Source organism: Podarcis bocagei (assembly GCF_964188305.1).
Source record: "Podarcis bocagei genome assembly, chromosome: 17".
In the NCBI taxonomy this organism is placed as follows: domain Eukaryota; kingdom Metazoa; phylum Chordata; class Lepidosauria; order Squamata; family Lacertidae; genus Podarcis; species Podarcis bocagei.
In genome coordinates, this window is record NC_138143.1 from 31,080,079 (window position 1) to 31,107,255 (window position 27,177).

General features: G+C 43.7%; 1 protein-coding gene and 1 long non-coding RNA gene across 2 annotated transcripts in view; one reads left to right on the forward strand and one right to left on the reverse strand.

Annotated features, from left to right (window-relative positions):
- Positions 1-27,177, reverse strand: part of LOC308577017 — a 243,969-nt gene that overhangs the window by 208,459 nt on the left and 8,333 nt on the right. The gene's annotated exons all lie outside the window — the stretch shown is intronic.
- Positions 1-27,177, forward strand: part of ABCA1 (ATP binding cassette subfamily A member 1) — a 111,278-nt gene that overhangs the window by 39,751 nt on the left and 44,350 nt on the right. Inside the window, exons 6-11 of the mRNA XM_081175998.1 lie at positions 11,179-11,300; positions 11,457-11,648; positions 17,362-17,448; positions 22,538-22,778; positions 23,238-23,377; positions 25,351-25,467. Of these exons, the coding sequence (XP_081032124.1) occupies positions 11,179-11,300; positions 11,457-11,648; positions 17,362-17,448; positions 22,538-22,778; positions 23,238-23,377; positions 25,351-25,467 (899 nt within the window). The remainder of the gene's footprint in view (positions 1-11,178; positions 11,301-11,456; positions 11,649-17,361; positions 17,449-22,537; positions 22,779-23,237; positions 23,378-25,350; positions 25,468-27,177) is intronic.

A 27,177-nucleotide genomic window follows, 5' to 3' on the forward strand; every position in this document is an offset into this window, starting at 1 on the left:
CCATAGGGAAATTCATCTTGCGAAGCGCCTCCAAAACGGAAAACCCTTTCGTCTAGCGGGTTTTCCGTCTTGCGAGGCGTTCGTCTTGCGAGGTACCACTGTACATTGAAAACTGTGTGTGCGTGTGAACAAATGACTAGCAGAAGCAAGTGCAACAACAACAATAATAATAATAATAGACCAAGACAATAAAAATAATAATAATAAAATAATAATAAAACTTAGACCAAGACAAGATAGAATCACTACAGGAACAAACAGGAATTGAAGTAGTTAAAAAAGTTAAATATTTAGGACTCTGGCTTACCAATAAAAATATTGACCTATACCAAAATAATTATATCCCAGTGTGGAATGAAATTAAGAAAAATCTGGAGATTTGGGCAAGGATGAAATTATCACTCTGGGGTAAATTGTCCATGGTCAAAATGATGGTACTCCCCAAAATGCTTTTTCTATTCCAAACAATCCCGATAATAAAGGGCACAAAAAACTTTAAAGAATGGCAAAGGGTGATTTCTAGATTTGTCTGGGAAGGAAAGAAGCCCAGAATTAAGTTTAAGATATTAACAGATACCACTGAAAGAGGGGGCTTCGCCCTGCCAGACATGAGACTGTACTACGAAGCGGCATGCCTTTGCTGGATTAAAGAGTGGATAAAGTTGGAGGATACAGAGTTATTGGATTTAGAAGGGTATAAGAACAAATTTGGATGGCATGCCTATTTGTGGAGAGATAAGATAAAAGTACATAAGGGATTTTGCAGCCATATCTTTAAGGGACCTTTGATAGAAGTTTGGAATAGATATAAGAACATATTAGAACCAAAAACCCCACACTGGTTATCACCAGTGGAGTTAATAAGTGTAAAGAAAGTCAATATGGGGAAAAAATGGGGTAGGTACGAAGAAATGGTATTGAAGGAAGGAGGGAAGTGGAAAATTAAACCATACGACCAGGTAAAAAGATATACATACGATTGGCTGAGTTACTATCAGATAAATGAGATATTTAAAAAAGAAGTGAAAGAGAGGGGCTACGATGAAAAGACATCGAAATTTCAGAGAGAGATAATAAACAGTGATCGGAAAAATCTGTCAAGTATGTATAAAATACTGTTAGAATGGAACATGAAAGATGAGAAAGTCAAAAAAGTGATGACTCAGTGGGCAAAGGACCTCGGCTATGATATTCAATTGGAGAATTGGGAAAAATTGTGGAGAGTGAATATAAAATTTACAGCATGTGTACTGTTAAGGGAGAATATGTTAAAAATGTTATATAGGTGGTATATGACACCCGTTAAACTAGCCAAGATGTATAAAACAGATAACAAATGATGGAAATGTAGACAAAAAGAAGGGACGTTCTATCACCAATGGTGGGAATGTGGGAAGGTTAAAAGCTTCTGGGGCGAAGTCTATAATGAAATCAAAAAGATATTAAGCTACACATTTGTAAAGAAACCCGAAGCTTTTCTATTAGGTATGGTCGGAAAAGATATTAAAAGAAAGGATTATAAAATCTTCCAATATGCGGTAACAGCAGCTAGAATCGTGGTGGCGCAGAAGTGGAAGCAGGAAGAAAGCCCAACGTTAACAGAGTGGAGATTAAAATTGACGGAATATGCGGAGTTAGATAAATTAACAGGGAAAATTAGATATATGAAGGATCAAAAATTTATAGAAGACTGGGGAAAATTTGCGGATTATCTGGAGAACAAATGTTTAGTAAACACAACGCTAGTAGGATTTAAAGAGGCACTGTAAAACACTAAGAAGTATTGCTTATGGAAAACAATGTCTGAAAAATGGTACTAATGGCAGTACGAAAGATTGGAATGCGTTATAAAGAGATAAATACGAATGAATGTCAAGGACGTTGAAGGAAGTCCAAAAGAATGAGATGTATGAAACACGGATTTAATGTATATATATGGAAAGATTAATAAAAAATTTTAAAATGCAAAAAAAATAAAAAAAAAAATAGGTAAAGATAAAGGGACCCCTGACCATTAGGTCCAGTCATGACCGACTCTGGGGTTGCGGTGCTCATCTCACTTTATTGGCCAAGGGAGCCGGCGTACAGCTTCCGGGTCATGTGGCCAGCATGACTAAGCCGCTTCTGGCAAACCAGAGCAGTGCACGGAAACGCCGTTTACCTTCCTGCTGGAGTGGTACCTATTTATCTACTTGCACTTTGACGTGCTTTCGAACTGCTAGGTTGGCAGGAGCAGGGACCGAGCAATGGGAGCTCACCCTGTTGCAGGGATTCGAACTGCCAACCTTCTGATCGGCAAGCCCTAGGCTCTGTGGTTTAACCCACAGTGCTACCCGTGTCCCTAATAATAGTAATAATAATAATAATAATAATAATAATAATAATAATAATAATAATAATAATAATAATAATACCCTGTCCATCTGACTGGGTTGCCCCAGCCACTCTGTGAACACACTGCAAGCAAATCAGGATGAATGTAGGGTGAATGCTTATTGCCAGGTACCTGTCCTGCAAATAAATCAAAAGGAATGTTCAATAAAGACCGGACATAGTCTAACCACCATTGAATGCTTTGTGTAAACAAATCAGGATGATTGCTGAACAAACCGGTTGTCTGCAGGAGGCCTCCATTGAGGAGTATGGCTTGTAACAAGAAGCAGCCATAGTGGTCTGCAAATGTCAATATAGCTTTAAATTGCTATGACATCATGGTGATCAGATTTCTAACAGAGACAAACAGCACAGCTACAAAGCTTAATGAAGTGTGGGATTTTTGACTGCTAAAACTTTGCCACTTTAATTTAGTATTGATTAGTGGGATGAGCGATGCTGTTGAATGATGGTGCTATCATTAGAGGCATCTCATTGAGGTTGATCGATGCCGTACTCTCTCAAGGGAAGATCTATCTCAAATCTTGGCTCTGTGCACTGCATATGCAGCCCTGTGTTGGCTGGAAGTGGAACACTGGTCTTATATCAAAGAACAAAACTGGGAGCAGAGGAAAAATCCCTGGATGAATTTCTGTGGCAAATTCAATTATACTGTAGAGTGGGGATTGCCCATGTAGTGCCTTGCAGGCGTTGCTTGACTCCAACTCCCACCAGCCTCTGCCAACATGATCTGTGGTCAGGGATGATGGGAGTTGTCATCCAAAAGCATCTGAAGGTTGCTATGTTGGGTACCCTTGCTGTAGATGAACATGGAAACTGGCAGATTTAGGCTCCCCTCGGTTGTTGTTTTTTTAATTCTCACCAAAGGGGATCACACAAAGGTGCCTACAACTTTGAAATATCAGTCCTGTTGTATGGAGAATAAGTTAAAAAAGTTGACCCAGTAACTTTTTAAATAAGCAGTTGAGTTTAGTTATTAAGTTATAATTGACGTGGGTGGCGCTGTGGGGATGTGGGTGGCGCTGTGGGTTAAACCACAGAGCCTAGGACTTGCCGATCAGAAGGTTGGCGGTTCAAATCCCCGCGACGGGGTGAGCTCCCGTTGCTCGGTCCCAGCTTCTGCCCACCTAGCAGTTTGAAAGCACATCAAAGTGCAAGTAGATAAATAGGTACCAATCCGGTGGGAAGGTAAAACGGCGTTTCTGTGCGCTGCTCTGGTTCACCAGAAGTGGCTTAGTTCTGCTGGCCACATGACCCGGAAGCTGTACGCCGGCTCCCTCGGCCAGTAAAGCGAGATGAGCGCCGCAACCCCAGAGTCATCCAGAACTTGACCTAATGGTCAGGGGTCCCTTTACCTTAAGTTATAATTAATTAGGGACAGTTTGTCCCTCCCCTCCCTCTCTTTCTCTCTCTCATTCCATCCACAGATAGTGAACAAAGTTTTAGAATTAATCCAGCTAAAGTAACAGGTACAGATAGGTAGCCGTGTTGGTCTGCCATAGTCAAAATAAAAAAATTCCTTCCAGTAGCACCTTAAAGACCAACTAAGTTAGTTCTTGGTATGAGCTTTCGTGTGCATGCATACTTCTTCAGATACACTGAAACAGAAGTTGCCAGATCCTTCTATATAGAGAGAAGGTGGGGAGGGTGGTGTCGTGTGCATGCACACGAAGGTGGGAAGGTGGTGGGAAGGTGGTTTCGTGTGCATGCACACGAAAGCTCATACCAAGAACTAACTTAGTTGGTCTTTAAGGTGCTACTGGAAGGAATTTTTTTATTTTGACTATGGCAGACCAACACGGCTACCTACCTGTAATAAGAATCCAATGTCTTTGTTCAAACCAGGTCTCTCCATGGTCGTTAAGAGTCGTCAACAGGCTCATCTCAGCTATCTGCCAATCTCCCATTCCCACCACCCTTCTGAGTAATACCCCTCCCCACCTTCTCTCTATATAGAAGGATCTGGCAACTTCTGTTTCAGTGTATCTGAAGAAGTGTGCATGCACACAAAAGCTCATACCAAGAACTAACTTAGTTGGTCTTTAAGGTGCTACTGGAAGGAATTTGTTTATTTTGACTAAAGTAACAGGGTGTTTGATGCACATGGCAAGGCATCGTGTTGTTTATTTGCCATTCCACTCCAGGAGGATAGAGTTGAGCCCTGCCTTGGGACCACCTGAGGAATTTGATGCAAAAAAAATTGTGTGTCATGAAGATTGTGCACCCTGCCATATCGTACGCAGTCGTGCTGCTTTGAACCAAGGCTGTTGTGTCGGGCAGAGAGGATGGCTCAGAAACTCTCAGCACCTCCTTTGCTTACGCCATAGGCGGATTGGCTGCCAGCGTCCAGACTGGCTGCATGCCTGGTTGGTTTGCATGTTTCAGTGATAGATTTTGCTGAACATGACAAGTGTTGTTCCTGGAGGAAGAGGCGGTGCAGCAACTCAAAGGCGCTGTCTTATTTGCCTCGTGATTACTTATGGGGAAGTTGAACATTTATCAGCCATGATGTCAGATTATTTTAGGGAGAGATGGGGGGGGCAGGCTTTGCTTTAGTCATCTGAAGTGTTTGAAATCTTGTCTTTTAAACCATACTTGGTCAGATTGTTGTTGTTGTTTTTAACTGTGATGAATACACAGAGTCTTTCACCTGTGCAACTTCACGTGCACTTTGCACCATATTCCGCACTGCAATCTAACGATATTTGACCTTCATCCATAGCTATGAATCTTCACGTCTAACCCCCACCCCAAATATAATAGTCTCTACAGGGATCTGATACAGCTTGTTGATAGTTTCATGCACAATCTTAATTATCTCCTCGGCTTTGCTGAGCGGCGGGACCTCTGCTGCATCTGCAACCCTTCCATTCACAAGAACTGGAGTGGAATTAGGGGCCAGGGCAATCAGGAGGGAATCTGGACCCAATTCCTGAGCCAACTTCAGGCTAGCACAGGCACAGATCAGGTTGGATGTCATTGCACATCAGCTGTGAGACCAGCTTGAGATTCAGAAGATCCCTTGCTGGCAGGCTGAGCCCCTCTCTGCCCTTAGAACATCCCACTTCTGCTGGCATGGATTCCACCAATGGGCCTCCTCGTCGCCTGTACATATTGGTGGCTGGCAGGACGCCAGCTTACCTGGGAGAGCTGGGCAGAGGGACAATTCCACCTCATCCAACCCTCCCATTCGCAGCTCAGAGTATTGGAAGCTTGGATTGCTCTACTGGTTATTTACCAGACTTTACAATTCCAAGTTACTATTATTCAGATGCACACATATTGTTTCATAAATGAAGGTGATCACTTATGTACGGCATACAGTTAAGTCTATGGTTAATGGGGCAGGCGTTTGGTGATCACTGTGGGCACATTGGTTTCTTGTAGAGCTGCTGAATCAGATTGATCTTTGTTTTAAATACTACCCAGTATTGGCAAAGCTCAGCATGCCTAAAGACTTTTGGCTTCTGCACAGTTTCAGAACACACAGGAAGAAGCAGGGATATAAGTTTGGGCATGCCCTAAGCCTGGCAGTCAGAAAGCTCTGGTCTGAAACACTCTGTACGATCCCTATTCCTCAACTGGGGTGAATTTATGAAGGAGTGACCCAAGAAATTATAGGTGTTTAAAGCAAGGGACGCGGGTGGCACTGTGGTCTAAACCACTGAGCCTAGGGCTTGCTGATCAGAAGGTCGGCGGTCAAAGTGCAAGTAGATAAATAGGTACCACTCCGGTGGGAAGGTAAACGACGTTTCCGTGCGCTGCTCTGGTTTCGCCAGAAGTGGCTTAGTCATGCTGGCCACATGACCCGGAAAAACTGTCTGTGGACAAACGTCGGCTCCCTCGGACAGTAAAGCAAGATGAGCGCCGCAACCCCAGCCTCCTTCGCGACTGGACTTAACTGTCAGGGGTCCTTTACCTTTACCTTTGAAGCAAGTGAATCTCCCCTGCTCCTTTCTCCCTTCCCATGTTAGCCTGGCTGATAATTAGGCCTTATAAGATAACCTGAACTTAGGAGGGTCTTTGGGAATGATGAACTCAAAAGAATAAAAAAAGGAAATGTTTCTTTTCTCTCTTGGTTTACCGGAAGTAATTTAGAACAAGGCGTAAATCAGATCCATCTAAAAGTCATGACACAAATAAAAAAGAGAGGAGGAGGGAAGAAAAAGTTGTTGCCCCAAGTTTTAATGAGGAGGCAAAGTTTGTACAAAGACCAGCTGGAAAAACAGTTGCGGGAGTGGAGGAGACAAATGGAGCTGTTTTATCACAAGGCTGACAGGGAGGGGGGTGTCCCTGCTTCTCATTTCTCCCTGACAATGAGAGCAAAAGGGAGCCAATGGGATGGAATAACCTTGCTTCCCAACTATTCTACATACCATGGCCAAATGCAATCATTGTGGCTGGGTGACAGTAAAGCACTCCCTTTGCTTTCCTAGCTTACCTGTTTAGGGGCAAGTATTCCAACTGAATCTTATCACTAGCCTGGATTTACTGTATCTGGGATTACTTTGTCTTTAAAAGCTTTTGAAGTTATTCAGATGGGGGTAGTTATTATCTGCCTGCCCTCAAAACAATGAGAATTGATATGTTTAAATTCAAGCCACTGTTTCTCCAGTGCTGTTTGCAGTGATAATGGTTTTTCCATTTTAAACCTTCTAGATCTTACATGCAGAGTTCTTTTAGACCAATTGTCTGGAATTCAGGGCATGTTCACGATTATAGGCTGGCTGAGCCTGTCTTTGTAGAGAAAGCTGTTCTACTAGTAGGCCAGTACAATTGCCTTTGCTCTTGGGTTGCTAAAATTATGGGTCACTCGAGCAGGGTTCAAAATTATTCTGTCATTGCAGAAGGCAGTGGGAAAGCGCTTTATAATTGCTATCAGGAAGAGTTGTGGTTCAATGGCACAATCCCAGGTTTAGCGTCTTCCTCCTGTTTGAAAACCCTCAAGAAATGCTCTCAGCCAGTCAGATAGTACAGTGGTACCTCGGGTTACATACGCTTCAGGTTACATACGCTTCAGGTTACAGACTGCATTAACCCAGAAATAGTGCTTCAGGTTAAGAACTTTGCTTCAGGATGAGAACAGAAATTGTGCTCTGGCGGCGTGGTGGCAGCAGGAGGCCCCATTAGCTAAAGTGGTGCTTCAGGTTAAGAACAGTTTCACGTTAAGAACGGACCTCCGGAACGAATTAAGTATTTAACCTGAGGTACCACTGTACTGAGTTAGATGCACCAATAGCTTCCGGTATTCCTATTGATAAGAGCAATTCCTTTCATAAGCCTTTCTAGCCAATCAGAATGAGGCCATTGCCACCAATTCCTTTGACAGTCTTGTGACATCTCAAAACAAGCCTTTGTGTATGATGATTCCCTGATAAATATGGCATCTGAAGCCAAGACAGAAGTGTTTCTGATCTGATATCTAAGTGTCCCTTTCCATTACTTACAGACTGTACCAGAAAGCATTAGTAAATTAGTTACACCCACACTAGACATTGTTCTATTTTCCAACTCCCCCCCCCCCCGCATTTTTAGTAGGTCTTTATATTTACTGCAGGGGTACTTTGACAAGCCAGGAAAAGCAGGAATGAGCCAGTTTTCTGGGTCAAGTTGCTCTCACTGCATTACACAAGCAGCTCTCTCTGAGTGAGCATTGTTCTCAGAACATATTTGTGAGGCACACTTAGACAATAATACGGAATGCTCTTTTCCACACAGAAGTTTTGCAACTAAACTGGCAGAAAGGGGAATCACAGGCTTGGTTGTTGTTGTTTTTTTTTAAAAAAATTGCATTATAACTAAAAACCCAGTTTATTGTTTCTGTTGCTCTTACTGATTCCATTCTTCCATTGACAGTTCAGTGCTAGACCACTGCTCCTTCCTGCGCCAAGTTAACCCTTCACCATGCTATGGTTCCTTCTTATCTGGGATAGCTCAGTGAGGCTCTTAATCTCAGGATTGTGGATTCGAGCCCCACGTTGGGCAAAAAGATTCCTGCCTTGCAGGGGGTTGGACTAGTTGACCCTTGTAGTCTCTTCCAACTCTAAAATTCTATGATTCTTGTGTCAGGATCACCCAGGGGTGCTGGCATGGAGAGAAACCACTGGATGGCATTTAACAATGTGGCTTGCACCTCCCATGTCATCAGAATATTGAAAGAAGGGTGCCATTCGGAGTACAGTGATACCTCGAGTTACAAACGCCTCAGGTTACAAACGCTTCAAGTTACAAACTCCGCTAACCTGGAAGAGTTACCGCGAGTCGAGAACTTTGCCCCAGGATGAGAACGGAAATTGTGTGCTGGCGGTGCAGTGGCAGCAAGAGGCCCCATTAGCAAAAGCACACCTCTAGTTAAGAACAGTTTCAGGTTAAGAATGGACCTCCGGAATGAATTAAGTTCGTAACTAGAGGTACCACTGTAAATCATTCTATCCGTGGTTATAGGTCTAGATCAGTTTTTTACCTTTGAAGTTTCTGGATGTGGCATCAAAGAATAAATTTCTTTCTTTCTCCCCAAGCCTGTTCTTCTCTCCCCAACCCCCACCCTAATCTAAGAGCATGTTGTTAAACAGCCCTGAAAAGATTTCATCCTCAAGTAACCCAGCTTTTGCCTCAAGCCCTCTGGTGACAGCGATTATTTTGCTTGTAGAACAAAAAAGCTTCAGGGAACATGTAACCGGAGAACTGGGATAGAGAGCGTTGACCGACAGTAACCCCAGAGCACGGGTATTCGGGAGAAAAATAGGAAGTGTTTCTTTCTTCATAACTTTTCTTCTCCAAACCAGACTAGTGTCCTGCCAAATCAGGGTCTGAGCAATACAATCGCAATGCTTAGCGGCATAAAGGCAGGGGCAGGGTGTGGGAAGAGGCTGCAAACCACAAAATGCAGAAAATACAGTGCCTCCGCCTTCCTTTCTCGTCTTCCACCCGCCATTCCATTGCGGTGGAGATTTGTGGAGTTCTCCTTCCATCCCTCTTGGCATGCTGAGTGTCTCTTGTAAGCGAGCCGGCTAATTAACATTTTTTAAAAGTATCAGGCAGCCTCACAGACCAGCATCGGCTGCCCCCTTGGGATCCTGCAATGGCGTTTGGGAATGTGAGCTTCCAAAGGCTGCGTTGGCATCGCATTGTCTCCTCTTTACCCTGAAGAATACCCAGTAATAATCACTGACTCCTCCAAATTTTAGGCAGATCCCCCACCCCCAATCCATAGTCTTGTAAAAAGTGTTGTTTTACTTCAAGGTTGTGTTGTATCTGTGGTTCCTACTTCTGTTATCTTTCCTTTTTTTACTGTTGAATGCATTGTTTTGTCTAAATGAAATTGTGACTTTCAATGGCTGTAAGCTTCCTAGACACTGGAAGGGTAGGAGAGCAGTTTTTATATTGTATTGTGTTTTTAATATTCGATTGAGAGCCTCCCAGAGTGGCTGGGGAAACCCAGCCAGATGGGTGGGGTATAATTATTATTATTTATATGAAAGAAATAAATAGGAACAAAATGAAATAGCAGCTGGAGGGGTACACATCATAAAGTTGTTGAGGTTTTTTTAAGGTCAAAGTTGTCGAGTTTGGTTTGGTTTGTTCAAAGTTGTAAAGTTGTTGACCTTTTTTGGGTACATCTGCCCCAAAATTAATTGTTTTGTCTTTTTTTTTTTTTTGGAAATTTATAAAGATTTTTTTTAAAAAAATATTTAGCACCCCTTCTCGGACATCTTGCCCAATTTGCCAAAAATCCACTTGGACGCCACTTTTCGGCCTGGCAGCCCTATGGGAGGATTGTAACTCTCTTGATAATCCCCGTTGATATCTAAGCACCTAACATGGGTGGATCTGAGTGAACAAAGCAATGCAGAGCTGGGGACAAGACTGACCCCTTCAGCCAGGTACATGGCCTTAGAGCAAGGGAAGCAAATATGGCACCTTCCAGATGTTGTGGCCTACAGCTCCCCAGCTGCAATGGCCAATGGTAGGGCATGATGGGCGTGTGGTCCTCAACAAATGGAGGGTATCACATTGGCTGTCCCTGCCTTAGAGGAGGATAGTGGAGAGATCTAGACAAGGGAGCAATGGGAGGTCCTCAGAAGAGGTATGGGCTCAAATCATGCCTCCCCGGAGCCTCCAAAATAGTAGCTAAAGGGGCTCGTTGCAAAGGTTAGAGGGGAAGCATCCCATGCAGTGTACCACCAAACACTGCACACTCCATAGTTACAGGATTTATCCTCAATGTATATTATACAGTGCAAAAGGGAAGCCGAGGCTCACATGCCATTTTATTGTTGCAGTTTGCAAATCCAAAAAGTGGTGTAGAAATGTTTTCTGTGCATAAATTATATAAATAAAATGTGACAATGTGAACTGGCTAACCCACCTGGGAGGCCTGAGAAGTATATCCATGAGATGTGAGGGGCTGTAGCTGTAAAGAAATGTCACCTCTCTCTTGCCATGATTGCGAATAAATATTTTCTACTTATGTACCAGAGCAGGGGAGCAGGTATGGCTAATGGACACATCTCGGTTACAAAGTGGTGTGATCTTTATTCCAGTTTTAACTGTTACACTTTCCCCCTGAACAGCCCTAGCAGTAGTTTGGTAAGGGGAATGATACATAATTTTCTATTGGACAATTCCTAGCCTCTCACTCCCCCAATTCCATCCAAATTATAGCCTTCAAAGGGGAAAGTGAATGATAGCTGAAGTGTGTTTGATGCTGTAATACTGACATACCCTCTCTGAGTTTCGATTTGTTTTGAATTTTGAAAAAATGGTTTTCTTGTTACCTGGCAGGTGTGAAAGTCCGGGATTTCCTGGTTGACAATGAGACCTTCTCTGACTTTCTCCATCACAATGCTTCCCTACCAAAGTTTGTTGTAGACGAAATCCTGAATGCCGAAGTTAACCTCCAACAGGTAAGTAGCGTATACTGTCAATGAACACCACTTGGGAAGAAAGTCTACAATTCTCCATTTGAATGTCATGAATTGTGAATGTGATGTGGAAAAGATGATTTAGCTCGAGTCTCAGGAGTGATTTATAGATTTATAACCTATGGTACATGTTTCTAGGTCATTACATCTGGCTACCGGATAAGTGTGAAAGACCTTTGCAATTCAACCAAGCTGTCAAAGTTTGTCAACATCCAAAACCCAGTGGTGGATGTTCTCAGCAGTGCCTTGATTTGCTCCATTCCTAAGGAAAAGCTTTCTGCCGCAGAGAGAGTGTTTCAGGACAATCTAGATGTCCTGAAGCCATTTATGGTGAGTGTGTTGGCTTGAGTATTTTGAATTGTATTCACCAAGGTATAGTGCAAGTTTTTAAATCAGCAGAATATCGTTGTTCACATAATATAGCGTACTATGTTACAAAACAAAACGCAAACAACCCTTTCCACATTACATTTATCATTACACCTGGATTGCAGGAGACCTGTGGCCAAAGATTCGACTGGTTATTTCAAATCACTGTGCGATTCATTATCTCTGCAAAAAAAAGGGAGAGAGTCCAAAGGTCAAAATTTTCTACTTCTGTGGTCTTAGTATCTAAAGCTAAATACAGTGGTACCTCGGGTTAAGTACTTAATTCGTTCCGGAGGTCCGTACTTAACCTGAAACTGTTCTTAACCTGAAGCACCACTTTAGCTAATGGGGCCTCCTGCTGCTGCCGTGACGCCGGAGAACGATTTCTGTTCTCATCCTGAAGCAAAGTTCTTAACCTGAAGCACTATTTCTGGGTTAGCGGAGTCTGTAACCTGAAGCGTATGTAACCTGAAGCATATGTAACCCGAGGTACCACTGTATTTAGGTGTGGTCTAGGCATCCCTGTAACCCATGGTTTGAAAACCAGGAGCCAGTCTTTGGGATACATATCCCTTTCCCCTCCTTCCTTCCTTTATTGGCATTTGCTATGGTTTAGAATGACATGTGTTTTGATGTTAGCCAGTTTTATAGTAACCATGGCCCCATCATAACTAGAGTTTGAAACCTTGATTCGAAGTGTGTTTGCAAATCATATTTATGAGGGAACCTGGTTAGCATATGTCCAGCTGTAACTTGAAACCTTAGTTAATACTGATAGAAGAATGGAGGAGTTATTCGCTTCAGAAAATGGAAGAGGGAGGGGGATAGATTTCAGATCTCTGAGACTAGCTTCAGATCTGTAAACCATGGTTTGGGGGGAGCCAGGGTTACATTTGCACCAGTTCCCAATTTAGCATAATAAGGTTGTGTTGCTATTTATTTATTCAGTGTCATCAATGGCAACATAAGCAAAACAGACTAATCCCTGCTCCCAAAGGACTGACAGGCTTAACTTTTCTTAAGCAGCCTATGAAATGGCGCGACTAGGTCCATCAGATTTTTTTCACCGCCTATTCAAATAGAGCTGCATGTTAAAGGGGCAACTTGCTTCCTGCAGGAGCTGTTACTTTCCTTAGCTATAAAGCTATGTTAAAAAGCTAAAGTGGGAGCGAGATGTTCAGAAATGATGGGAGCAACAGAAAGCAACACTCTTATGGGCCAGCATGTGAATGCCTGGCTAAGTGCAAAGCAAAAGCCCTTTTTAGTTTTGATATATCTTGGGGAATACAGAATTAAGCCTCAGTTGTTTGGCTATTCGCCTCGCCAAAAGCATAGGATATCTGACACTGGAGTCATATTTCTGCTCTGTCTGGAATGTAAAGGTCAGCTCTTTTTAAACTGTTATTGTTTTTCACTAAACTGCTTGGACTCTTATATTTTTCCTTGTCATTTGCTTGCTTGCTTATCACCTTTTCTCCAGCCTAAGGGTAACTGAGAGCCGCTGTAGTATAATAAGGCAGCAAGCCAGACAGTGAATGATGAAAGCTAATAAAATTCCAGCTCATTGAAAACCAATCAGCCTAAATTTTAGACTCCTAAGGACCGTGACCAGAAAGAAATCTTGCTTAGCTAGCCCTTCTAGGGAGAGATTTCCAAAGGCAGGGTCTTTTCGGTTGTGGTACCTGTCTGGCTTCAGGTGACATGGGATCTCGGAGAAGGACATCTAAGAAAAATGTTAATGTTTGACACGATTATGCAGGAATCTCATTGCACTAGACTCAAGGGACGGAACATTTTCTTGGGTTTTTTTCTGTATGGCGATAATAGTGCTTAATTGAATTAAGTAGTTGTTTGTTATATTGCAATGCTTGGAAATGTTTTCGATATATGTATTGTAACTTGCTTAACTTTCCGAATGAAAGGCTTGGATTTAATGTGGTGAATATAAACCCTTTTCTATAAATCATAGTGCAAATTTAGGAGCAGAGCTAGAAGCCAGAAATTAAACAAGCTGAGCTTCCGTTTGCAGCTAAATGAAAAGCTACTTTCTGATCAGTAAAAGAAACTTAGGGAAATCTCCTGATGTTGCAAGTCAGCAATATTATTTATTGGGAAACCAGTGCCATGGGAAATGTGAATGACGTCTGTGTGTTTGTCTCATGCCTGACACTGTTGAAGCTAAGAAGATTTGAGGTTGATCAGTGGGAGACCTTGGGGAGTCTTACTTAAACTTCTCTGTACTTTCTAAGGAAATGTAGGATTATAAGCATCGTAAATAAATAAAATTATGGTTCAGGAACCTAGAATAAAAGGGAGGGGAAAGGAGACACAGGAAGAACAGCTTTGATGAGTCAGACCAATGGCCCACTATCCATCATGAGCTACGCTTTACCAAACACATGAGTGGAAAACTACCCTCAGTCATGAGATGTTAGCAGTCACTTCCCATTACTTTATTGCCAGGACCAGTACATATGCTGGTGGGAGTATGGGTTTAGGAATAGACGGTGGTAGTGATTTATATGAGCTTTTGCTTATTAATTCATTTATTCCCTTCTTTTCAGCTAAGGTTGACTCCCAAAGTCACTACAATTAAAATCCATCATGCATTGCCAAGCCAGACCCAGACACTTGTGTCCCATGGGTCAAGCTTCCCTACCCAAACCTAGGTGGCTCTCGGCTTGTTCTAAGTAACAGGGACAGTGAACAATGATGATGATATTGTTGTTGTTATTTGTTATTTCTATACTGCTCTTCATCCAAGCACCACAGGGTGATTTACAATATAAAAACCACAAAAATACATAACATAGCAACAAAACAAATAACTCCCCCAATGATATTCCAAGCCTTCTCACTATTTAAAGTATATAATATTCACCTGCCCCTCACCTCTAGATACTGCTTATTTAGATACATGAACAGGACATAAGGAGATTTCTAAAATTATGAAGAACAGGCCAGGAGTATCCATTATGCAGAATGAGGCAGTGGCCATGTGTCTTACTTTAGAGAGGTCGGTCCTCTGTTTGAAGGTCCTATTTGAAGGGCTGTTAGGTCCAAGTATGGTTTAAAGGGGCTGGACCCTAAGAAGGGAGAGCAGGGGCCTTGGATGATGCCCTTCAGCAGTTGCTATTCCAACAGCAAACTGGGCAGGCAAACATGTCACCTGGTCACAGCCTTCCATACGATGGTGAGATAGATGTATTGTACCTCGGCTTAGGAACTTGATTCATTCCAGAGGTCCATTCTTAACCTGAGGTACCACTTTAGCTAATGGGGCCTCCTGCTGCCACCACACAATTTCCGTTCTCATCCTGGGGCAAAGTTCTCAACCTGAGGTACTACTTCCGGGTTAGCGGAGTTTGTAACCCAAAGTGTTTGTAACCCAAAGTGTTTGTGACTCGAACCGTTTGTAACCCAAGGTACCACTGTATTTCTATTTAAATATTAGCAATTATGTCTGCGTTTGCTTCTATGCATATGAGTTCCCATATAGAAATGTTATGCAAATCTGTGTCCATTTCTTAATCCTCCACATTTGGTGATACCTTTCCTCTTCTAGCGAAAGCTTAAGTGGGCAGACTACTGCCTCAGGTGGTAGATGTAAAAAGACTGGAGAGCAAATATTGCTGTGTTGTGTTACATGACTTGCCCTCTATTCTCAATCTATCCTGGTGCCCTAAGTGCATTGGAAGGTACTGTCTGATCAGCAGTGTTGAAATAAGATTGAACTCGCAACCTGATTAGCTTTTGTGCAGGCACAAAAATGATTCAGGCCAGCTCTGGAATGGAAGGAAAGCTGTCATCTCCAAATAAACGTATGATGATAATAATAATAATCATATGTTCATAAACCAGTAAGGTAGGCCGTTAGGGTGTGACGAACTATGAATGATTAAAAAAGGCTGGAGGGATATATCTCATGAATAATCTTGACCCAGTCTTTTATTATATTGTGTGGGCGGCTGTTTCAGATGACTGTGATGGTTGTGATTCATGCTTCATTCAGAGGCCACAAAGGAACTTGGAGCAGTTCTGAAAGCCCTTGTGTTGTCTGCATGTTTTCTAAATTATTTGGGTGACATTTTAGTGTTCCCGTAGCATGAAAGAAACACTGAATAATACCAGCTGGAAATAAAGGCTGAACACCCAACACATGCAGATGGTCATTGGTACAAACTGCAACCATCTCCAGGTAGAGTTAAGAGGTGAAGATGGCACCATGGCAGGCAGCTAGCTCTGAAGCTCTGGAGAAACACAAATTTAATTGAGTTTTCATGGGTTCTAATTTCTTTTAAAACAATTATTTTATCAACAATTTATGTTTTGGTGCTGGAAAATAGAGCTATGTGGCTCTGTAATGCCAATGGCAATTAAGTTTTAATAAGCTCTGTGGTGCTATCAGGTGATACAATGTTTTCGGAGTGGTGGGAAGCCAGTGGACGCATAAATCTCAAAGGTAGAGCTAGGGGAGGTGGCTTATTTCTGAAACCCTGGAGAGCTGTGGCCAATTAGCTTCAACTCTACAATAGTGAACCAGATGGGCCAATGATCTGACTCAGTATGAGCTTCTTCTGTTCCTAGGTGTCATCTGTATTGTAACTCACATGCTATAGTATACATAGGTGTCTTTGTCCTTGTAGCTGAGCAAATGGGAAAAATATGTGCCAAAACTCATGCTGTGTAACCTGAATCAAGCCATTAAATATGGTGTCCTTCCTTCCTTCCTTCCTTCCTTCCTTCCTTCCTTCCTTCCTTCCTTCCTTCCTTCCTTCCTTCCTTCCTTTCCAAAATGAAAATACGAGACACAGAGCTTCCACAGTTCTGCTTGCCCCACAACTTGACCCCTAGGAAACCTGCTTTTTACCATTGAGTCAGAGCAAATGTCAAATGGGTTTTCCGTGGATTGACACGTGCTCCCATTTAGTGCTAAAGAGTGGGTTTTCCCCAGGGAAAGTGGCAGGGCAAATAGAAAACCACTTGGACCCTGCCTAGGAAGCACAGGGCAAGTGTAAAACCTCTCAAATCTGTGCTTTCCAGGCACAGGACTTTTCACACGTGTGGACAAGCCTGCACAATAACGTGATGTCCCGAGGGTGAAGTAACTTTGGCTGACTGTCATATCCTGGGGGCTCCATTTCATATGTCCTTGATGGAATTGATTAACGATTGAGGTGCAAAGGCCCAATCTGAGGCACATTGCCAAAATGTGTATCTTGCAGGCATTTGTTGTGATTAATTTATTTTTTATGTCCCACAGTAATTGTGGTAGTGTTTTCAGTGCAGTGTAAGCAGCCAGAGTTTCTTGAAACAAATGGATTTGTGCTTTCCGCTTGCTTAGCTAATGCCCAGGCCCATTTAATGTAATTGTTTAGAGCGGTAATAATGGGAAGTGAGACGGCCAGAGATGCTGGTTCTCATGAGGAATTTTCAGAAACACAGGAGGAAGGAGGGGGGTGCCTTCCTTCTCTTGCCAAATGGCATCCTTTTTTGAGTGAGTGCTGGCTTCGCTTGTGATCCTTGAACTACACGCATGAGAGATGCCCTTGCTGATAGAAAATGCCACTATTCATCCTCCTCTGAGTACTAAATGCAAATGATGATGCTGATTCCTATCTGCTGTGTTGCAAATAAGATTCTTCTAAAACTAAATCCCCATTTGTCGTTCCAGAAAGGAATCTCCTCCAACTCCACTCTTCAGGATCTCAAGGAAACCACGGAGACTTTCATGGAGAGCCTCGGGAAGCTCCTTAGGGAGGTAGGCTGTGCCTTTTGTCTCGTGCCTCAGATCACTGATACAGTGATGTTCCCAGTTGAGGTATCCAAATCACTCTGAATCCTGGGCAGCTCGGTGAAGCCTGTGAGCGCATTTCGGCTGCCTCTGGGCAGAGGTTTCTGCTCTGCAGGACATCACAAATGCATCAAGCCATTAACCTGGCTCTTTAAACAAAGATTGCTTCCCATCTCCAATTTGTGCCATGCACGCTACGTCTGCCAGGGCCAGGTGCATGCTGCCCTTCCTTGTGGTGGAGGGAGCCCAGGAGGAGCCATTAGAAGAAGAAGCAGTTCAGCTCTCCCCACCCTGTTGTGGCCACACGGAAGCAGGGGCAAAGGAAGGCTTCGTGACACCTGGGGCGGGCGTCGCTATGTAGGGTGCACATGTGGTGTCGCTACGTACGACGCATGCGCTGTACGTAGCAATGCTGCACATGCGCTGTATAGCAGTTTGCTGCCGGTGCCGCTCCAGTGCCGTACAGATGGTGCCAGGATCCCTCCGTCGCCGCTACAGCCATGGCAAACCGCTAAGTACAACGCATGTGCGGCATCGCACACATGCGCTGTACGTAGTGATGCTGCACATGCGCTGTATAGCAGTTTGTTGCTGCCGGCACTGCTCCAACGCTGTACAGATGGTGCTGAGATCCTCTGCTCAGAGCTGCAGCCACGAATGGAGGATGCTCCACATCCGCGCCGCGATTGCGACACCACTCCATGGAAGCATTCTGATATGTATGCATTTTGGACACAGAAACACTGGAAGTTCAGTTTAACTCACACACAACAGTTTAAAGTGCTTTCGATGCATCCTAGGTATGCACGTTTGTCACCTTGTCCACATGGCATTGCTCTCATCTAAGTGGCATGCCACATGCGAGTGGCGCTGTGGTCTAAACCATTGACCCTCTCGGGCTTGCCGATCAGAAGGTTGGCAGTTCGAATCCTCGCGACGGAGTGTGCTCCTGTTGCTCTCTCCCAGCTCCTGCCAACCTAGCAGTTCGTAAGCACACCAGTGCAAGTAGATAAATAGGTACCATTGTGGCAGGAAGGTAAACAGCGTTTCCGTGTGCTCTGGTTTCCGTCACAGTGTTCTGTTGCAATAGAAACAGTTTGGTCCTGCTGGCCACATGACCCGGAAAGCTGTCTGTGGACAAACACCGGCTCCCTCGGCCTGAAAGCGAGATGAGCGCCGCAACCCTATAGTCACCTTTGACTGGACTTAACCGTCCAGGGGTCCTTTACCCTTTACCTACCCCCCCCCCAATTAATTTGGATCTTCCTGATCTGCAGATGTTATAAAAGGGGGGAAACGATGTAAAGTGGGCTGCTAGTGGGACTGGTTCTGATACACACACACACATGCATGCATGTTGTTGTTGTTTGTAACCAGCTGCTTTGTACAAGCCTGGTATATCGTCAAACTTGTAGCTCAAGAATGAAATTAAAAATTGGCTGTGCACATAGGTGAACAAGTATCTGCGCACATGCCCACAATGGGCCTCAAGTTTCCAGAACTCTGGGAGGATGGGAGAATACTAACTGCCGGGAGGAGATAACAGTACACAATGTGAATTCATCCTATCAAGCCTGTCCACTAGTGTGGGCAGGAAATACTGAGGTCAATGGAATGTGCTCAGTAGTGCACAGAAGTGCACATGGAAGAACCAGATCTGCGCAACCCAGATGCGCATTGGTACTCTGGTGTGTACCCAGCCAAAGAGACAGCGGATCTGAACTTCCTTGTCGAAACTGCTTTTGATAGTGGATGGTTTCTTTGGAAATTCGGGTTCATTGTTTTGGCTTGGGAGCTTGGAGCTCCCTTTCCAAGCCCTTTGAATAAATGAAGTTATGCCGTGGGTTCTTTCCTGAGCAAACGAGCTGCCTCTTTTCTTCCGCCTAACCTTTTCTGCAAAGTGCTTTTTGTTGTTGCTGCTGCTTTTTGCCATTCTCAAAACGTTTTCTCCTCAAGTTTGAAAGTTGCCATTTTAAACAAGTAACGAGGGGTGGAGATTCAGCTACACCTATTGTTCTTTCTCTCTTACTGTTCCTGAAGCTTTTCCTCCCTGAACTATAATAACCTCTCTGCGGAGCTGCGGTGAGGTCACTCGAGGTTGTTAAGAACTGTACTCCTGCAGAGGAGTGGGGGCAATATCCCACCCCCTTTCCCCTGTTGCTTCAAGCACTTTGTTTCCTAGGAGTAGATTGCCCTCTGTTGAGTTATAGAACCTGCTGTGTTCTTTTTGGCTGGCAAATGGAAATTAGCAGAAAAATCTGGTTGGAACCAAGATAAAACTGCAGCCAGTTTTAACTATCCTAAAAGTTTGCCTACGAGTTTCTGGTTACAGCTGTTTCCTGTTGCATCATTTGAGCATCGATGATGTTTCATTCTTTCTCCTTTTCTCTCTCTTCTTTTGGTGTGGAGTTAAAAAAAAACCCAGAAATCAAAACCATGTGATATTCTCTTTGCTGATGTGGCTGGATAGCTGAGGAATGTGACTTTTCTTTGGCAGTCTTCCCAAACAGCAGTCAGTACCTTTTCTTGCTGTCCTATTCAACTTCAAAACAAAGACAGCTTGGAGGCTTTGCATGAAAACCGCTCTGAACTGCATGACCAAAATTTGCTTTTTAATGTCATGGCTCGCTAAATCCTCTCTGATAAGTATGTATAGGAATAGAGACATTAAGTCCAGCATTTTTTCTCTCCCTAGGTTAGTGTTGTGTTAGTACGGCTGCCATCTGTCTGGGGGGGGGGAGGGGCAGTGCAGGGCAACCAAGTTTCCAGACGCCACTGATATGCATTTACTAATCTATTTAAATGTATGCAAATTTTAACCACTGTACTTTGAATGGTTGCAGCTTAGCTATATAAAAAACAAAAAAACATGGACAGGTGGCAGCCATAACCAGACAAGTCCATATGAAATTGGATTGGATGTAAAACTGGGCAGCTGGGAAGAGGCGGCTTGTTCCGAACCTATCTCGTGAGGCTTTTATTGCAGTAAAAGTTGTTCTGAAATTCTTTCTTCAGGAAACGCTGATGTTTAGAAACCGTTGAGTTTTGTGCCATTGGCGGAGCTCTTAAATCTGGCTTGCACAGCAGCCTGTGAACTGGACTTCCTGTGTTCAGAAGTCTGTGGGTGACTGTAGCAGTCAGAATGGATAGCGGCAAACAATCATGGGGAACTCCCTTTCAGCTTCCTAATACAGTGGTACCTCGGGTTAAGTACTTAATTCGTTCCGGAGGTCTGTACTTAACCTGAAACTGTTCTTAACCTGAAGCAACATTTTAGCTAATGGGGCCTCCTGCTGCCACCGGGCCGCCAGAGCACGATTTCTGTTCTCAACCTGAAGCAAAGTTCTTAACCTGAAGCACTATTTCTGGGTTAGCTGAGTCTGTAACCTGAAGCGTATGTAACCCGAGGTACCACTGTACTGTATGCTACTGCACACTGTTGTTCATATTCTCTCTCTTTCTCTTGCTCCCTCTTCCCCCCCCCCAGTAAAATGCCTAGATAAAAAAGGACAGGCATCTTCGCCTTTAGTAGTTGTGCAAAAATGGGAATTTCAGCATGTGTGACTTCTTGTCATAAGAAAGTTATACCTAAGAACTAGTGTCTGAGTTTATTTTCCCCTCCTTTCTCCCTTCTCCTGTTTTTGAACTATACCATTATAAACCCACTGCCTTGAGTGTCAAGCAGTGCAAGAACTTCACACACTTTTCTCTAGAATGTTCCTGTCACGTCTTGTACAGTCACTCTTATGTCAGTTCTCTGGAAAGACCGTGGCTATTTCTCTTCCTTTTTAAATTTAGGTGGCAGATCACGACAATTGGGATGTCAGAACTATCAGGACGCCTGAATGTTCTTCGACTTCATGTCATGCCCATGTGATTTTTGAGCAGTGGCGTATAAGCCTTAAAGGAAAGAGGAACGAAGCAGAGTTTAGGACACGGAAAGCCTAACTATAGTGTCATATAACCAGTGCTATTTTTCTGGAAAAAGAGGTGCCAGAACTCACCGTGAACACCTCCCTCTTAGAATGGCAGTGGCACCTGAGAGGTCCTGGAATTGAATTCCAGCAATTTCAGCAATAGGAGCCTCCTTTCTCATCCTGCGCCATCTCATAGGAAGGTCCTGAGGATAAAATGGATTAGCCAAGAGTTTCCTGGAGGAAGAGAGTAGGATACAAATAAAACAAAGGGAGTTGTGGGTTACATTTGGCTGCTGCAATACTTAAAGATCTAATTTCATAGGATTTCTTTCCCTGCCAATGGGTCAGAGTAGACCCATTAAAATTAATGGGCCTAACTTAGTCAATGGGACTACGATGATTAAAAATTAGTTGAATACTACCCAGTGGCTCCAATGATTCTTTTCCCCCTGGACGTGTGACTTCATCATTGTCCTCATGAAATGCTCTCCTAACATAACATGAGTTGCAAATTCCTTTCCAGATATTTGGATATGCACCGTACAATGTAGAAGCTCCTTTTTTTTAATTGTTCAGTAGAAGTTCATCTTCTGCTGTATTGACTATGATTCAAAAAATACCATTGCTTGCGATTAAAAATAATGGAGCTAGTTCAGGCTCACACATTCTGTTTGCTGGCGAAATCAAACTGGGAATACTCCAGTGGCCTTTAACTAAAGTTGGGTCCAAATTATAGACAGACATAACCCCAAGAAAATTAGTCCTTAGAAACTGGAGAGAACAGCTTGCTCATTAGTTTGGCCTGTTGATATCCTGTCTTCATACACTCTACCTGAAAGGAAGGTGACTCTTCTGGGGTGAGAGAATGAATGGATTTTGCTCCCCAAGAAGAATACATTCCACGCCTTCCATGGAATGGCGGGGAATTCAATGGAATGCAAGCAGTTTGCACAAATAGCAACTGGTAGGCAAGCAGTTTCTGTTCATTGGACACAATAGGAAATCTTAAGGTTTGTTCGGGATGCTTTTGAACCAATTGATCTTTGGTGTAATATTTGTTAACAGTTTTACAGGAAAATGGATCGAGCTTTGATCTGTAGGTGAACCCCTATTTTTTCCCCTCCCCTTTTGAACTAAAGCTCGGGAGCATGAAAAGCTGGAGCGACATGCGGCAGGAGGTGGTGTTCCTAACCAATGTGAACAGCACAAGTTCTTCTACCGAAATTTACCAAGCGGTATCCCGAATAGTTTGTGGACATCCTGAGGGAGGGGGATTGCAGATCAAGTCTCTCAACTGGTATGAAGACAGCAACTACAAAGCTTTGTTTGGAGGCAACAACACTGACGAAGATGCTGCCGATTTCTATGACAACTACACAAGTAAGTGGAACCCGGTGCATGCTTATTAATTTTGGGCAGATCATTTGGATTGCAGTCCTTTTCTATTTTCAAAGATGCAGGAAGCTACAGTATGATGATGGGTGGATAGCACTTGTCTATACTGGGTGTGCTGTCTAGGATTAAGGTGAGAAAGATACTGTGCACCTAGCTCATCTCCCATAGGAGCCAGTGTGGTATAGTGGTTAAGAGCGGTAGTCTCATAATCTGGGGAACCGGGTTTGCTTCCCCACTCCTCCACATGCAGCTGCTGGGTGACCTTGGGCTAGTCACACTTCTCTGAAGTCTCTCAGCCCTACTCACCTCACAGAGTGTTTGTTGTGGGGGAGGAAGGGAAAGGAGAATGTTAGCCACTTTGAGACTCCTTCGGGTAGTGATAAAGCGGGATATCAAATCCAAACTCTTCTTCTTCTCTTCTTCTTCTTTTAAACTCTTTTAAAGCACCCTACTGCAATGACCTCATGAAGAAGCTGGAGTCCAGCCCGCTTTCCAGAATCATATGGAGAGCTCTGAAACCTTTGCTTATGGGGAAGGTCTTGTACACCCCTGACACACCAGCGACAAGGGCAGTCATGTCTGAGGTAAGATCCCAATTCCACATCGTTCAAAGGAAGGGGGGGCTTGCTTTGTACAGCTGCTGTCGGGGCTCCTGCAGCAAATGCACAAGAGGGAACTGAAAATAGTGAGTAGGGCAGCCTTTCTCAACCTGTGTGTCCCCAGATGAACTACAACTCCCATCACCCCTAGCTAGCAAGGCCAGAGCTCAGGGATGATTTGAGTTGTAGTCTAACAACATCTGGGGACCCACAGGTTGGGAATCGCTGGAGTAGGGGGTCAAAGCGGACTTGCCACTTGCCGCATAGTTTGCACTTGGTCGCATTTTCCCAGTCTGGAGGAGGCTGTATTCTGGAGCTTGGAGCACCAATGAGGTTTTCCTTCCAACAATGATTCAACTCTTACTGGCAGCTTATATAAGAACTAGAGGCTGTGTCCGCTTCCTGGTTCTTCTGAATGGACTCATGTCCGGCTAACCAGTTTGCTGATGTCCCTGAAGCCCCTGCCCTGCTCTCTGTCCTTGTGACTGTTGGGGTGGGTGGATCTGTGAGCTGGCCAGGAAGCCAAACAACCATTGCAGAGACCTCTGCTCCTGCAGCTGGACTGCAGAGACAGAGAGAGACAGAGAGAGAGAGAGAGAGACAGAGAGAGAAGAAACCTCTGCCATTGTCAAAATAAAAAAATTCCTTCCAGTAGCACCTTAAAGACCAACTAAGTTAGTTCTTGGTATGAGCTTTCATGTGCATGCACACTTCTTCAGATACCTGCACACAAAAAGCTCATACCAAGAACTAACTTAGTTGGTCTTTAAGGTGCTACTGGAAGGAATTTTTTAATTTTGACTATGGCAGACCAACACGGCTACCTATCTGTAACTGGAACTCTGCCATTGTATTTGCTAACATTTTGAAGACTTTAAATCCTTCCCCCAAAACACTCAAATACCCCTTCAAATTGACTGGAAGTGGAATGGCAGATTTAGAAGATGGCATTTTTGCTTAGCCTTAAAGAACTTCCAGTGACAATACTGGGTTAAATGAAGCAATAACTCGGCTCAGTATAAGATAGGGTCATGTGTGCAGCCATGCTTTTTAAGTGTATACATTATATTCTTGGGCATTTTTTCTCCCTTTTCGGGAAACGTGGTTTGCACAGCACTTCTTGTCCATAAGAAGACATTGCTGAAGGCCTTGCTGAATCCTGTGCCATTGTAACTCTGGCAGATTCTGTGCTGATATGCTGTACTGGAACGTTCTGCTCATTTATGCAATTCTGCTTTAACATTCGTAAGGTCCTCGCTCACATGCTACATTTGCTGACCCAGGCAGATGCTCAAGAACAGCTAGGTTTTATGTTCAAGCACTGCAGTGCTTGATCCTTTGATGTTGCAAAGCTGAAGGGGCAGAAGAGGGGAGGAAGACTTAATAAACTGCTTGACTGATGGGGGTGGGGTGGGGGAGATGTTGCAACTGGGTTCTAAGGTCCAGAATTGAATCAAGGGCTGTTGATACTGAACGATAAAGCCAACACTGCTTCTTCTTAGGGCAGAAGTCAGGGAGAGCCACTCTTTTTAGCCTGTTCTGCAGGTTGTCACCTTTTTGGTTTTTTAAAATAAATTTTCGAAAATTTAACATAAATAATAAATTTATATTTTTTCCGACTTTCCACCCCATTTTCCATGGTGTTTTTATTTCTCCCCCTCTGCTACACGCTGCCTTCAAACTCTTATACCATAACATCAATATTATTCTTCCAGAAAGCAAACATTGTTAGGTTCTCTTATTTTGGCTGTTAACTTTGCCAGTTCAGCATAGTTCCTCACCTTACTTATCCATTCTTCTTTGGTGGGAATTACTTTTTCCATTTTTGTGCATAGAGAACCCTAGCCGCTGTTGTTGCCTACATAAACAACTTAATCATCGGGGGGGGGCCCCACGAATTTCTGTCCCTGGTTGTCACCTTTTTGATGTCACCTTTGACCCTTTCACTATCCTGGCAGGTAAACAAGACGTTCCAGGAGCTGAGTGTCTTCCGTGATCTCGGAGGGATGTGGGAGGAGATAAAACCAAAGATAAAAGTGTTCATGGAGGAAAGCCAAGAAATGGATCTAGTTCGGGTCAGTATGCCATAACTTCTCGCTCCTCAGATAACATTGGATATTTCTTGGGAGACCAGTTTACAAGAAGTGATTTTAATCTGTTTACTTTGGTATCGTGATTGGCGCTTTGGCCTCGAGCGAGTGTGTGCATGTCTATGTAGTACCTCATTTCTTCTGACAAGCTTGCTTGGGCAGGGCCTCCTTGTCTGTGCAATGTGACTCTAACCTGAGATTCGGCAGGAAGGTGATTCCTTCTAGACAATAACTCTCCTCTCTGTGATTTCCCCAACTGCCAGGTTGGCTGATTTGTTGTGCACAACTCAGGCAGATTCTGGCCAGCATATAAATCAGGCCTGCATCCTCCCTTCCACAGGCTTCTGTGTGTGTTCACCTGCCAAGGACATGGCCCATAATGAATGTGAAACGAGGGGCTATTCAAGTACAGGCAGGCTTCACACACTGTTATGTTGAGTTCTGCCATAATCACATTACATGGGGCGCTGAACTAGAGACGAATGTGATTAAATATTACCTCACCCGTTTTAACAGAGGAAACCGATGCAGGTCATACTGGCTCTATCCAGATGTGTGAAAAACAAGCATTGCATTTAAATAACTATTTGGAATGGCAACAATAATTCATTTCAACCTTTCTTGTATTGTAATATTGCCTTTAAAAAATTCCAATACAAGGTCAGTGTGCTATTTGCTATTGGAGAGCCAGTGTGATGTAGTTTGCATTGCTGGGGGGTTGAAATTCCTTCTCAAGCCATGAAGCTTACTAGGAAGAGAGAGAAGAAAACTGTCCTACCAGTGACCTAAAGCTCAGGATGTCCCATTAATCAAAGATACTCACCCTGGAAGCCTAATAACCTGTTGAGATCCAGATCGACCACATAACTCTTTTGTTAAATCCACTGCTTTCTTATGGAGCCTGACTCATCCACAACTTCTATGAGAAAACAGAGAAACTGTAGGGACTGTCACGTGTGAGGAGAACACCTCATTGCTGCCTGTGTACCTGCTGCCAGAAAACAAGAAGTGTCTGGCCAGCTCCCTCAGCAGATACATTTTGCAGCAGCACATATGGTCAGTTGTGACAGTGGGAGAGATGTTCAGGTGGTAGCATTCTCTAAAGACAGACTTTTTGTTTAGAGTTCACAAGAACACAAAGTGTGCTCTGTGATGTCCCGGAGAGGATGCAAGCCAGGTTCTCTGGTGGATGACCTTTCCGCCCAGCCGGATGGTGGTCTTTTTTTTTATGGCTCCCTCCCTTTCCCATTTCTGCACAGATTAATCAGAAGGAAAACAAGTGGGTGTTGCAACATGATGTTGTGACTTGTTTCGATGTTTCAACAGGGCGTGTGCCTGTGGACTGTGTCAGAGTGTTAGGGACCAAAATCTTCAGTGCTGTACAGCAGGGGAGTGCTCAAAACAACTTTTTTGTCTGGATTTTCACTTTCTGAAATATGGCAACCCTAATCCTGCCAGAGTTCTATGGAAGCATTAGGACAGTATTCATGTGCAGTTGTTGATTTTGCTATGTTTTACTCACTTTCCATTTGCAAATTTCAAATATTTTTCTGCATACCTTCCATTTCACCCACATTTTCAGAAATTCCCTCTCCTTGTGTGTGTCCCGTTGTCCTGGGCTGCTGTTTGGAACGGGTCTTCCCCCTTCGCTGTTAAGAGGGAAGCATAATGTGTAACACAGAGCCAAAACCATCC